The sequence below is a fragment of the Chiroxiphia lanceolata genome, chromosome 3 (genome assembly GCF_009829145.1).
Source record: "Chiroxiphia lanceolata isolate bChiLan1 chromosome 3, bChiLan1.pri, whole genome shotgun sequence".
In the NCBI taxonomy this organism is placed as follows: Eukaryota; Metazoa; Chordata; class Aves; order Passeriformes; family Pipridae; genus Chiroxiphia; species Chiroxiphia lanceolata.
In genome coordinates, this window is record NC_045639.1 from 39,160,379 (window position 1) to 39,175,337 (window position 14,959).

The 14,959-nt window shown below is 35.1% G+C and overlaps 1 protein-coding gene across 8 annotated transcripts in view; it reads right to left on the reverse strand.

Moving 5' to 3' along the window:
* The window catches only part of RYR2 (ryanodine receptor 2), a 392,367-nt gene that overhangs the window by 143,806 nt on the left and 233,602 nt on the right, over positions 1-14,959 (reverse strand). For all 8 annotated transcript variants that reach the window (XR_004355863.1, XM_032681773.1, XM_032681774.1 and 5 more), the window contains 3 exons: positions 13,947-14,106; positions 2,630-2,777; positions 897-1,105 (listed from right to left, as the gene is read on the reverse strand). Coding sequence is in view for 7 of the 8 variants with exons in the window: in XM_032681773.1 (XP_032537664.1) it covers positions 897-1,105; positions 2,630-2,777; positions 13,947-14,106 (517 nt within the window). In the remaining variant the exon portion in view is untranslated. The remainder of the gene's footprint in view (positions 1-896; positions 1,106-2,629; positions 2,778-13,946; positions 14,107-14,959) is intronic.

Genomic DNA, 14,959 nt, shown 5'->3' on the forward strand with positions numbered 1-14,959 from the left:
AGTTCTCTTTTCAAGGTATCTTCTCAAGCAACACAAGAGCGGAAAAAATAAATTCCCACCACATAAATAAAATACATCTTGAGAGCTTTATCTGACTGGGAACATCCAGGAATACTGTTGATTTCTGTTACATATTATAATAGTAATAAAGTCAATTAATTCCAATACCAGATAGGAGAAATACTTGACAATAGCCTTAATAATAATTATGGTTTTGATAGCAGTTGCAGTTGCACTTGCCTTCATACTAAAATTAAAAGTTTCGCTGAGTCATTTAACTTATTCTGATGATAATCAGTAACATATAAAACTTTGTTTTCCTATATATTTTTACTACTTGATTTCAATCTGTCATTGTTTCGTGCAGAGTTAAATTTGAGCAAAATTTACTGGTTCTGTGATACTTCAGTTAAGTTGTAGGGATTTCCATAAAAAACTAGCTATATTCTTTGGAACTCTTACATTTCGACAAAAATCTGTATCAAAGTTTGCCTCAAACACTAACTGTTAATCATCTTAACTACATTTATTCCCTAATGGCACTTCTTATTGAGAGAATAACAGAGTAAAACTTTAAAGAAATGATTCATAGCTAATTACAGCTCTGCCAGTATTTTGAATTTAAGTCACTTTGATTTTCAATTCTTTATATATACTGTACAAATACTGTGAAACTGTGAAAAAAAAAATAGAACTGTCAAATCCTGTTAATTAATTTTTCAGGTGACACTGATCCTCCTTATTCTACCTAGGCCCTCAAAGACAGAGAGAAATAATTTCATAAAACATCAATGAAAGATGAGAAGGCAATTAAGTTGAGGCAATGATACATGGAATTAGATGCAAAAATTAAAAGTTTTGCAATCACTTATTATTGTAGATAAACACATACAAACCTTAAAGCCATCAAAAACAAAAGCTTCTTCATCTGAGCCAAGCTCCTGATCTGGCAGACAACCTGGCCTGGTCCAGCCAACTCTCATGTCTCCTGCAGTAACCGCCTCAAACTCAAAGTACCACTTCCCAGCCTTCACTGCGTAAGTCTTTTCTGTGCGGAAGATCCTGAACTTTTCCATTATCCCACTGCACATGTCCAGTCTCACTGCTGTAAGGTTTAAAAAGATAAAAATAAGGAAAAAAAAACCCAACCAATACAGAAAGTACTGTGTTAAACTACTGACAAAAATTAAGAGATTGAAAGGAAAAGGTAAAGGAACACCTTTAAGCATAGGTATGTAAAGAAGAATGTGCTTGCAGAACAGCCATATGGAGAAAGTGTCCTTTCCCGTTCTTGGGAATCAGCATGCTTAAGTACCTCTCTAAAATAACCCTACACTTGTAAATTCACTGGGGGGGGGGGGGGGGAGGGGGAGATAACTTAGAAATCTGAGTGCAGCTACAAATCACATGACTCAGGAATCACTCTGATTCTTTTTCTCAGATTAGGAAAAAGAATGCGAAAGGCAAGGATCTCTTTCCACAAATTTGCAATGTATTAAATCCTGAGCAACCTCTGAAAGGTCAGCATTCCAGTCTAATCACCACAACTCCTCTTTTCCTTGAATTTGTTTTAAGACCAAATGTGTCTGCACCACCTGCACCTTTTTATTAGACCATGCTATAACCTCTCCCTTTCTCTTCTGTTTTCTCAGTCGCATCAAGGTCCACATTTCCAATATCATCTAGAATAGCCTATAAAATCATATCCCTCACAATTTATTATCACTTCTGATGCCACTATGCCTGACTTGGGTGAGGCTCATTAAGTTTCCTGTAAGCAACTCTGAACTCTCCGCCACATAATTCTTTATCCATAAAATTTTCTCTTTGATAGTTGACAAAATTAAAAACATTTTTGAAGACCCTCAGTACCTCAACTATACAGATGTAGCACCACAAAGCATGATAACTGAGAATTTGTTTTCTTTTTAAATTCTAAGTAACACAATGCTTTCCAGATTCTAAGCAATCCCAAAAATACAGCTGCTGTGGGAAACCAGCAAGGAATAATAATAAAGCATAAAACCTGACACTAGAGAGCTTTGTAAAATTAAGTTTAAATAAAAATTAATGATTGGAGATGCAGAACACCACTAGAGGGCTCTAAATCCTTTAATAACTGTATGGATTTTTGCTGATGAAAGAGGATCCCTATAACATGTTTTATGCATCTCAAAAACTTGAGAGACTTATAAACTGCAAAATCTAAATCCTCAAAATGAGTATAAAAATCTTCTGATGAATGCAGTTCCAGTCTTTGCTCAAGAAAGATCAGTTTGTGGGACACTGTTCTGCAGTTCCTTTCCTCTGGCAATTTTGCAACAGCACTGATCACATCTTTCAGATTCAACAATTGCACTTGCGTTCTTCACATTTAATCAGTAACTCCATTCAAGGAACCAGATCAATGACCTCTGCATTGTAAGGAAAAAATAGTATTTTCCAGCAGTTCATTCCCAAGGAAATTAAAATCTAAGGGAAATACAAACAACAGAAAATGAAGAAAAGCACCTATTAGATTTGGAGACACCCGTTCAAAATGGTTTATTGAACCAACAAATTCAATAGTGGAGTGAAATATTCTAATCCTTTTTGGTTTTCAGAAGAAAAAAACCCCAAAATTAATTACCATGGTCTTGATCAGGAGCTTCCAGATTGTAACCATAACCTAGAAGGGTGCGGACTGCTTCCCGAAGACTGTCTTTGTTTGACTTCTTTGTTCGATCATCCAAAAGAGCATATGGTACAAGGCGAGGGTTTCTTCTATTCTTCACATCCTGCATACAGTATGAAAAATCAATTCAACTTCAGAAACTGCATTTTTGTCTCAAAGACAAGATTATGCTAGTATACCAGTATAAAAATTACTATTTATACCAACTGAAACATGGAACTGCAAGAATAGCAAGGATTCAAAGAAGCTGAACAGTCTAGAAAGAAGTAAAGCCCACTAAATTCACTAAAATGAAAGTACACACAAATAAACAAAACTGTGTGGCTTATACCTGCTGCTATTTTCTATCAAATTTACTTAATAAAGTAACAATATAAACCACAAAAAAAAGGACAGATGCGAAGAGGTTGACAGAAGAGTCAAAGGATTATATTTCGAACGCTGTTTATGAAGCAGATACCATAACAATAAGCTAGTACATAACTAAAATTCGGAGATATTTCTGTACCACAAATATATAGGTCTGAGGTTTTTTTAATTATTATAGCACTTAACAAGATACATAAAATGCCCAAATAATAAACATCATTAAAACAAAAGAAAAAAATACTACTAATAAAAAATAAATACATGCAACACTAATAAATAATAAAACAGATAAAAAAATCTGTCTTACTATGTCAAATGCTTAAAACATGTATTTTTCCAAAATAAAGGGTCTTGCAAGAATATGGTTGATGTGCTTCATGTGTAGAACTTTTGTAATAGATAATTAAACTAACCTCTCCTCCACCTAAAATGAATGTATTGGTAAGGTTTAATCTTCGTATTTTAGGTTTATTGACATAATATTGATAAAGTTTTCCTCTACTGCAAAATTATCTCGTTTGAAAGCAGTATTTAACTGAAATATTTATATGAGAAACATAATTTTTAGTGACTAATAGAACTTTTTTCTTGTCTATATTTTCTTCTCACATCCTGTCAGACTTTTTTGGCAGTCAGAGAAACCATGCTAAGAACTCTCCATGTTCTTCCTAACATCCTACTATAAAAAAAATTACAGGCCAGACATATAAAAAAATATAGCTGTTTGTTGTCTTGAGTACAATACCAATAATATTGAGAGGCTTTTATGATTGGTAAGAAGTGCAAATATAGTGCCTATTATTTTAGAAAACAGCACCTACAATGAAAGTATCTTTCTTCTTTTATAGCATTACAGTTCTAGTTTTAGGAATATAAATTCTCTCTTTGCAGGCAGAAAAGGAACGGCACATCCATTCTGACAAACATTTGCAGGCATCTCTAAATGCTTAGATGCAAAGCTATCTACCTTTTGTCTCGTCATGGTAACCAACTATTAAAAGAGCAGTTATAAACCAGTGTTTGATGAAATGTGGTCCTACAAGTGATCCCTCTTGGAGAAGAAATATGAAGGGACAAGCATTCAAGAACATATCAGCTCTATCTAGTTATATTCAGTGGAAAGGAGAGTGACAAAGCAAACACCAAGACCATTTGAGGGATCTACTTTTCATACTCATTCCAAACACTTAAGTTCATATTCATAACTTTTTCCAGTATTTAATTTGGTACATGCAGGTAAGGGCTGCATCCAGAATGAAGTAAACGTTGAATTAAATTTTATAAGGAATTATTATTTGATATAAGAATATTCACAGTAACATCTGAGATTAAACACTATGGTTTAATTATTTTTCTTGGAAAGGACATAAAAAGAGAACTCATTTCCTCTGAAACACTATCTGTCCCAAAGATATTACCAACTTTTACTGTCTTTAAAAATATAAAACAGAAGTTTGGAACAAAAATTCTGTAATTTCTTACCCATAATATACAGTTACACTAATGCATTGGTAGTTGCCATAGCAACCTTTAACATACATTAACATACAGTAATCAGCTGATAACAATGCATCATAATGAAATATAGTACAAGTGCTTTTAAAAATGCCTAAGCACAAAAATGAGAGCAAGGCGAAAAAAAAGCCAAAAGGAATAAAGAAATTTTATGTATTAAACCAACTTGATTCTACAGAATTTTTTTTCCCCTTGGGTTTAATTTTATTTAATATTGTGACCTTTGTCACCCATTCAAGACTGTGGCTGCTTCTTTACATTTGATTTTGAGAAGGGATTTTTCTTTTCTTAATTTTGTTCTTCTTTTTCCTAGTACATGTCCATCTAAATTTTGAATGTGTTACTTATTGATGAATTAAGAACTGTTATTGTTATACTCATCATAAATTTTTGTACTAATGACCTTCTACATCTCTGTGGTTTAAGTGTAGCTAATCAAGAGAATGATCCTGTACAGTGATTCAGCTTTGCACACTCACAATCAAGTCAACAAGAAAACTGATTAGCTAAGAGTGCTAATTTTTATTGAGTATGCTTCCAATTGGTATATAAACTGAATTCTTCCTATTAAATACAGAGAAGTTATTGTAGACTGTTAAAAGAAGAAAAATTCAGCATAAGCTTTTAATTTTTTGTCAGTATTTTCCAGATTTGACAGTCTAATGCTTCATCAGAAGACTGTTTTGTATAGAGTTTGTCTGGCAACTACTTGTTCACAGACAAATGGTTTGACCTGGGTCGCACACATGACATTCATGTAATTCTTTTGTTTTGAATTCACATCCTCTCATATCACAGGAAAAAAAAAAAAAGGAAAAAAGCCTATCCATTTTATTACACAGCTTTGTCTTCATTTGATGTTACAAACATCCATTAATAATTTAGAATTTAATTTACTTTATTTAGGTAAAAGAAAGCATTGCAAACATGAAAAGTTGGAATGCCTGGCAGAATGTGCCTGACCATAAGTGGAAGGAACTAATAATGTTAAATGATGTAGCGCTGACCAGGAAAAATTGGTATTACTTTATACAGTGTACACTACAGATTCTGTTATATACAGCAGGTGATAGAAAAATAACTATTACAAATAACATATATATTTATTTGTATACATTTTAAAAGATTTTAAATAGGCAATAATTGGTCAACAATTGGCACTACCTGAATATAGTTCTTAAAAGTAATAGAAAAGAAATACAGAAAAAAATACCTAAACACACACACCAAAAAATATCACTATGTCTTTTAAAACTTCCATGACAGGTAAAGAACACTGATGCAAAATAATTCCAAGGAAACACACAGGGAGCCAAGAGATACAAACTGCATTTATTCATTCATTGAGTATGTGACATGCAGGTAACTGATCCAGTGCACTGGAACTAACAACTGGTTTTGGAACTTGCATAGACAGATATCACCTAACAGCAAGAGTGAAACAAGAGGAATGGCCATACCATCTACAGCATCATAGAAAACCATAGTGAAATTCTCCGAGTAGCTTTAAGAGAAGAACCTATTAATAGATGCAATGTGTGCAATAAGGTTGTATGCTTCAGAAGTAATTCAGTGACAAAAACCAAAGCCTCATATAAACCTCTAGAAGACATCCGAAAAGAATAATGTAGTCTTCAGAGGTATAAATGTGATACCACAAACCTGTGAACTCCTGGACCTTCCTAAAGCTCTGAGAAGTTCAGGAACAACACAAATCACTTAACTAAAGAGAATAAGAAAGACACCAGAAACATATGTAAATAAGTTCCATTCAAAAAGAAAGATAAGAAAACATACTAGGACGAGTGCAGGAAAAATATGATAATAATGTAATGGGATCATACATTTTGTAATTTGAAGTATTAGAAGTGTACGAATACATATTCTGTAGAGTAATTAAATGATTTTGTTCTCATAACCAAGGCACAAAGCAAATGTATTTTAGCACATATCCAGTGAGACAGATGCACTGCTGTTTTCTTAGCTTCTTTTGCACCATTAGAAAACACTCATTCCACAGTCGTGAATTGATTCTGCTTGCTGTCATATCTCCACAGACATGCAAGATCCACATCTTGCACTACCACAAAGATTTCTGAGCAATTGGCACAACAAACGCTGTCAGAAAGCCAGTGAGCCACCATATGAGTGTGCAGCATGTACACTGTGAACAGGATCATTTACATACCCTATGCCATTCATGCCTTGTTATCCAGAGGTCTAGTTTTTTGCATTTATCATGGCAGCTCGTGTTTAACCAGAAACCATAAAAATTAAAAATCATTTTATAGGGGAAAATTAAAAATACAATTCTAAATTGGTATTTACTATGTAAGTAATTCACGAAGTCCAAAGCACTAGAACCATAAAGCACAACAAAGTCCTCATGAAGCTATATTCTTAGCAATGTTAACAAATACTCTACCCAACCAAAGCAGAAGTTGTATTCATCATCTGGAGTACTAACAGCTGAGTTCTGACCTTAGAAGTATGTGTATACTTAGTAATATGTGTACAGCTTCTACCATCTTCATTGAGGACCATACCCATATGGAACACCTGGCAAAATATGCCCTGACTAAAAATACAAGGAACTAATATATCAGTATAAATAATGTAAAATGTGAAATTTAGGTAACATAAATAGATTTTACAAGGACAAGATGCTGGTTTTATATATATTTAATAAAAAAAAGTAATAACTTGTCATTTTGCCCAAATATCTGTATTCCCTCAGCCTGAATTTCCAGAACAATGCCCCTCTTGCAATACAGTCTGTTGGGGGAGGCTGCAGGCCCGCTGGGCCCCTGGAACTTGATGAATATAATGTATTGGATGATATAAGGCCATTCCCATGAGAGCAGAAGCTAATTAACCATCCCCATAAACAGAGTAGCCTTGAGAAGCTGGGAGTTGACTGGAAAGATGATAAGCAGGATGGAACGTGCAAGGACAGGGATGTTGGCTGTGTTCACAATTGCAGGTGTTAGTACTCTGGTGCTTTGTAAAAATTATGCTTACAGAAAGTGTGTAGGAAAATGTGGGTTAGCTGGCTCAAAAGGAGGCTGCTGCACTTACGCGGCAGACAACTCTTGTCTCAACTCTGTGTGTGTGTGTCTGCTTTTTCTATCAACCAAACCTAACCGATACGATAGCCCGCGACAACAGCCCTAGGCAGGCTGAGGAGACCAACTCCTGACCAACTGGTGACATCATATACTTTTTATAAATCTAAAAAAAATAAGATTCTGACATAAAGACCAAACCATCTTGCATTTTGGACCAAAGAGAAGTCAGACTTGATAATTGCTTCACAGTACTAAATGCTGTAGAACAGGAAGTGCAGACCATCTTTTTTAAGATGTTCTTCACACAGTGGAACTTTTTATGTTGCTGATTTTTATAAACAATTGTTAAAGCTGTGAGATTTTTGATACTTTTTTTGTCAATATTGATGGCAGAAAGGCACAAAGAGAGCTAATGCTGGTACACCCTGCCCTGCTGAGCCAGGAGAAGGTAATTGCTTAAAAATTAGTGCCACGGTCCAGCAACCACAGTGGTAGTGGATCAAGGTCAGACTTCATGATCTTGGAGGTCCTTTCCAACCTAGCTGATTCCATGATTCTATGATTCTATGATATTTGTTCTGCCTGCCTCACTAGAAGAACATTGTAGGAATACTGGTTAATGTCTTGTTCTGTTCTGTTTACTGGACCAAAGTCTCAATACTAGGGAATGGACCCCAAGGTAATAAATCAGGTAAACTAGATGTTTAAATAGACGGGGGGGCAGAGCCAGGATTTTGCAAGTTTGAGGAATCTAGGTCACCTAACAAAGAAAGCTGAAAAATTCATCTGGATGAAGACAAGTGTGGTGACCACCAGGGTATGAAGGTTCGAATAGGCAACCACCCTAGTAAAGAATACGCATGTGCCAAGGAAAATTCTGGAAAGTTTCCACCCAGAGACCAGTCTACTTTTTAATATGTATGTTAGAAGGTGTAACCGTGTATCTAAAGTGTATAAAATGGCTTGTTTCTGCACTTTCGAGCTGAGCAAGTTTTGAGTGGTGCAAACCACCTTGCTCCCAAAGTTGCAATAAACTAATACCTTGCTGCTTAAAGATGCAAAGCCTCTGAGCTGTTCTTTCATTCCGAAGCTTTTTCGCATCAATATAAATGGGGTTTCTGATTGTTAGCTTCTTCAGCCACAACACAGTGCAACATGAAGAAGAAGCAAGATAACTTTTGACTAAGCTATCTGGTTGCTTGACAATGCATATAAGCAAAATTTGAAAAAATCTTTGGCTATGATCCCCACAGTGTGGACACCTAGAAATCATGTATTCAGGAGGAGGGAGGCTGTAGGTAATGTACTTGAAATTATTTTCATTTGCTTTCTGGTCTCTAAACTTGACTCTTTTCTCTCCCTTTCTGTCTTTTCCCTATTTATATGGAAGTTGGGATTCTCCTGTATATATAACACCACAATTTTATGAACATCAACAAATACTGTAAGTGCATGGATAAACTTATGTGAGTTCTGAATATTTTCCATTAGACTTGATGGAAAATATTTGTGAAGATTTAGTCATAAATACATCCTTTTACACTTCCATGCTATTTTTCCATCAGCTTATTATGAGAAATTCCTTAAAAGTAACCAAACAAAACACACAGGTAATCATGATAGGACTTAATGTCAAAATCCATGGCATGTTTAAAGAAAAAAAGCCCTCTCCCATAGCACAAATGCAATTATTTTAATTCACTTACACCAAGGTTATATAGCTCCTTTGCCTGGATCTGGCTTCTGTAAATGTCCTTGGTCATCTACCATTTCCCCAGTTCCAAGACCACTAACTTGCAGGTAATCATGTTTTCCCTTAAAGGGACTTGTTTTTTCCACTTACCCTTACTATTTAAGATGTTCTTTTAAGCAGAACTATGTATTTTTCCTACTTCTTTTGTTCCTTTTGCTCCTTTCATGAAGCAATAATTTACTGCAAGTCTGTACTACTAAAAAATACTTTCTTGTTAGTGATCATTGTCATCACAGCTGTCAGGACAGTTCTGTGAACAGGATTTATTAGCTAACTTGTGCTCCCTCTCCTGGCTGGCTGGCTGGCTCTGCAGCAGCAGAACAAAAATACTGTATATAGTCATGCACAAAGAGCAGCTCTTATGACTTCTTAAGAAAAAATCCTGACAAGTAGTGGCGAATTTAGAAGAAGAAAAAAAATCTGGAAGTAGGAAGGTATTTTCTCCAATACTGTTTAAAGGAAAGAAATGGTTTATACATGGACTACTTGACAGTATTCCTTTAATTTTTTCATTTTATGTAATTCCAAAATGATGAGGCACTCATACGGAACAGACCTACTAGATTATCTAAATCACCCTACAGCCACAGCAGGATTGCTGTTCATAACATATTTCCCAGTGATTAGTTCATCTACTTTCAAACATCTGTAAGCTTCTTTCCCTTAGGAAACTATTTCATAGCTCCGCAAGATCTGTTATAGTATTATACAGCATAACATCATGTCACTTTATTCCAGTACTGTAAGATGTCACAGTAATATGATGGGATAAAAAAATGTAGCCCATGAGATAAACCCACTGGAGCCAAGCAGAAGCACACAGCAGCGTGGACAACAGCTACCAGATTGCCATGTGATATGTATGTCTGCTAAATGAGAAACGTCTCTGCACTGCACCCAGAAAGGAGAGTCTCGTTATTCTGCTCTCTTCTTACAAATTTTAATAAATGGTATTTGCTATCTGCACATTGTAAGCACTCCTAGAACTCAGCTGTCTGTCTTTTCTAGGCAAGATAATTATTTGAGAAGAGAAAATTATGGCATTAAGATGAAATCAACATTGGCACTCAAGAATGGCAGCTTCTGCAGGACACACTATCGGGGGCAAGGCTTTCAAGGCCATCATCTACCTGTTTAATCATACATGAGACTAATGTAATTTTTCTGCCAAGAATAAGGGAGTAAAGTACACTGTTGATCTTGCAGATCTTCCTGAAGGCCACAAATATTTCTGAGCTCTTATTCATCTGCAACAATCATACTCTATTGAAAGCATAACTATGAGGCTGTCCACTACACCACGACAGTTCCCCACCCAGCACACAAAAGTTTTCAGTCAGTTTGGATGAATCAGACACAAAAAAATACTTGGATGTTTAAAGCATAAGCACTCAATACTGCGAAATCCCAACTAAGTGGCTTTCCAATTCCCAATATGATCAGCTTCATAGGCACTTAAGCTTTTAACTTTTAAATACTCCAGGCTCTTCTCTGAATGCCCATAACTGTCTTTGTCCTTGTAAGGAAGAACAGTACAATATTTATCATATATACCTAAGCCCAATCAAGATTTAGAGCAGAAGCATTTGTCTAAGGCTCTTTCAGAGCCTTTGACCTGGTAGTCAAAATCAGGGCTTGATTCACACTGACTGCTTAAAAAATTTCCAAAAATTTAAGTAGGGAATCCCATTCCAATAATCTTTTTATAAAACAGCTTGTCCTTGGCCACCAAAATGGATTTAGATACCTCACTCCTATTTGTCCAGTCAGATACTTCTGAGGATATGGGGTCAATTTTTAAAAAAACTCTTGAAAAACAGGTAATGCACCATTCAGTAATTACAAGACTAAGGGGTTTGAAACTATACCTCTATTTTCCATGAGTTTTCTCACATTAGACTATAAATTGTAGTAAGTGAGCACAGATTTAATTTTCCCATTGAACTTTGTCATCTAGCAACAAGGGCATTAATTAGGAAGACAGTCTAGGCAAGGCTAGAGTTTCAAGGCTGCCCCTCAGGACAGTATTTTAAGAGTCACTAGATAAAATACAGAGAGCTGTTCAGTGAGTAGATCAGAGTCCTACTTTTTCCTTCCCTGTGAGCCTCAAAATTGCCACTTCACAGGGCCACATTTTAGATTCAACAGTAAGTTGAGTCTTTCCCAAGGCACAGTGCAGAGAACATAAGACAGACTTCATCATTCTTCTGACATTACGCTGAAGTGTTTAATTTTAGGTTATATCCCACAGCAGATTTGTCTGATCAGTGGGTTTCCTGGGGTTTTGTTCGGTTTCATTTAACCAAGCTTGTGGTCTGGAGCAACTCCACTGCCTTTTGAGAACCATAATAAGACTAATGATTTATGACTATCACATCACACCTCTTCCAATGCAGGGCCTTCTACATCAAAAGGTACACCAAAACATATATAAAGACAGTGTATAATAAACATGTTGTGTAGATGTAAAGGAAAACTTTTTCATTGCCACCCACTCTCAGTCCATTTTTTACTTATCATTCCCAATCCAGTAAAACTCGGAAAAATCTTTGACATCATTATTTAACTGCCTTTCCTACTTAATATCTTGTTAATTCAGAAAACAAATAATTTAGCTGCAAATTCACTCCAATAAATGTGGCAAAATTATTTGCGTTTTTTTTTCAAAGATACACAGATACACAGGGTAGGTTAGATTGTCCTCAAGAAACTTTATTCACTACACATGAGTCATGGGATTAAATTTTCCCAATGCTAGTTAGAAATGTAATTAGCTAAGAGATGCATTTGATTCCAGAAACTTAGCTTCATCTTAACCAATAAATTTTGGTGCAAAACTAATTTTCATTTTGGGCTATGTCAAGTTTCTATCAAAGCTGCAACTATTTCCCAACTTTCATTCATTTCAAATCTCCCGATTGGCAAGGCCAAGTATTGAAAATTATTGGCTTCTGGAAGAATAAAAAATATGGGAGGCATACTGTAAAATATTGAGTGCATTGTTTAATATATCAGAAATATTTCTTTTGAGCATTCAGTTTTTCATTCTAGAAATGAATTGTGCACTGCCTCCATAAACACAGGATTGAAACAGTGAGTTCAAAAGAAATTAATCTGCTCCCCCTACCTGACAACAGAAAATTATCACTTCCAACCTTTATGATTCATATTCTATCAGAAATGTTAACAGCACTTCAAAGGGCCACCTTCTCTTACTTAAAGATGCAGCATTATGGGAAAATTTAATCCTGTGGTAAGCAGGGGTTTGCACCAACACTGAATTATCTTCAGTGTTTAACTAGCGAGAATATTACATACATTTCAGTCTCCAAACACAAGAATTGGCTCACTGTCTGCCTAGATCCAAGTACAGAACATACATTTCCTAAATAGTTTATAAAGTAACACAATGACAGCTTTATAGTAAGATACTATAGAGGATGATGTTGAAATGCATATAAGCAGCATCTATTTTGTCACATAAATGTACTTTGTCATTACATGGTGAAGTGAAATTAAGTGGCTATCTTAATATATATAAAACCAGATTAATTTATTTTTTTATACAAAAGCTTTGCAAATAGAACTAGTTCTGGTCCTGTAGAAAAACAAAATACGACATGAGCGGCACTGAAATGTATAACTCAAATTTTTACCAAAAACAAAACCACTGTTTGTAGACAGAAAAGGTTATGTACCTATAAAACAACTGATTCTCATTTTTGCAAAAATAGTGAGCTTTTATGCTCAGTGCAAAACCATGAAAAGTCTTTTTTTTTCCCAAGCCTAAATTTTCACTGTAATATGCTACCGCACATTTATTAATGGAAGTGAAGAAACCTTTCTGTATATAAAATTCACATTCACAAAAAGAATAGAAAATAAGACTCTTAAGGGAAAACTGATGTAGTAACTGTTTTGAAAAATGCTAAATTAGGCTCATTGTATACCAAATTGACTTTTTTTGTTGGTTTTTTTTTAAAGAAACCAAAGAACCTAAGCTTTAACAATCTATCCACGCTTCATTCTTACTCCCCTCCCTTGTAACACATTGTGATACCCACCACATAATACTTCTATTCACTGAAACAAAACAACTAAAGTAGGACTGAAACTTTGAGTCACTTAACTGTTCTCAGTTAAACGGTTTCTACCAGAAATACAACATATTAGCAAAATTACTAGAAGTTTACATGCTGATTTTCCTGGATAAACAAAATTATTCAATTCCAAGGACTGTAAACCTTTAAATGATGACCCTAGTGAAAGTCAATGTTTACATTTCCTAATACACTAGAGCACAATAGCTTCCTGTATGCAATTTTCTCACTCTGAAATCTAGACAGCGTACAAGAACATACCACCAAGTTTTTTTAATACTGCTTTTAAAAGTCTCATACTGCCAGAAGATTTAGCAGTATTTCTTCAAGTATGTTTTTGTGTTTTCTTTGACTGACATACATTCATTAGCTGTTTCTTCCTGATTGTGTAACCCCATTATTTCCATTTTACTGTGAAATATGTCAATAGATAAGTGCTTTTTCAAGTGTCTGAAGTCAGCACTTACCTGCTGGATACCGTATGTCCACCCCTGCCTTATACGGTCCCTTGCCCACACATTGTGAGCATTCTCTGCTAGTTTATCCACCATAGCTTCCTGAGAGGGAGTCAGTTTGATAAAACTCAAATCCATGGGTGCTGGCTTATATCCACTTAACAACTGATAACTGTTGAAAAAGAACAGAACTTGCAGTTACTTCTCAGTAAGAAAAAAAAAAGAAACCACAGAGGAAATAAATATAACATCTGTAACATCTACTCAACATATCTACATAAATATGATATACATCTTTGAAAATAAAGAATAATAATTCACTGATGTGCAGTTTGATGGGATGAAGTAACTGGTAATGAAAGCTACCCAAAATAGTCTGAACTAAAAATGTTTTTAAAGTGTTTTAGTACTTCCACATATTCAAAATAGTAGATTAAGATGTTGCTTATCAAATGCTTATATTAACACTATTGTTGTTACCTCTGAGCAGTTCACAATACTTATTAAAATTTATCTATTTCCTACTGAAGCAAGAAAATATATTCTTCCTATTACACATAGGGATGTGAGAGACAGAGCAGGTCAAATGGCTTATTCAAGATCGCTTATGAAGTCCATCTAATAAAACTATGTCTTTATAATACTTCATACCTTAACTATCATTCAAACCATAAGAACACATGTTTAAAGCATGACTTAAGAAAATAAACGCACTTTCTCACTTTTTTTAGCACTCCTAGGGATGCTACTTTTATAAACTTGTTCCCATCGGATTAGTTACAGAAATCTCCTACTTTACTTATGACCAAATCTTCTTCAATAAAGGATGTAAAGCATATGGTGACAGATGCAGCATAACAGGACTTAATAAATTTACAACAAAAACCTATGACACTATGCAGCACCACTGTGGTGGTGGACGTGACCTCCCTTAGCTCAGGTGATGAAGGAACACACAGGGGAAAAGGAGCAGGAAGAGAAAAGTGTTTGGGGAAGACAGACAGGGGCTGTACTGGGTAACACTT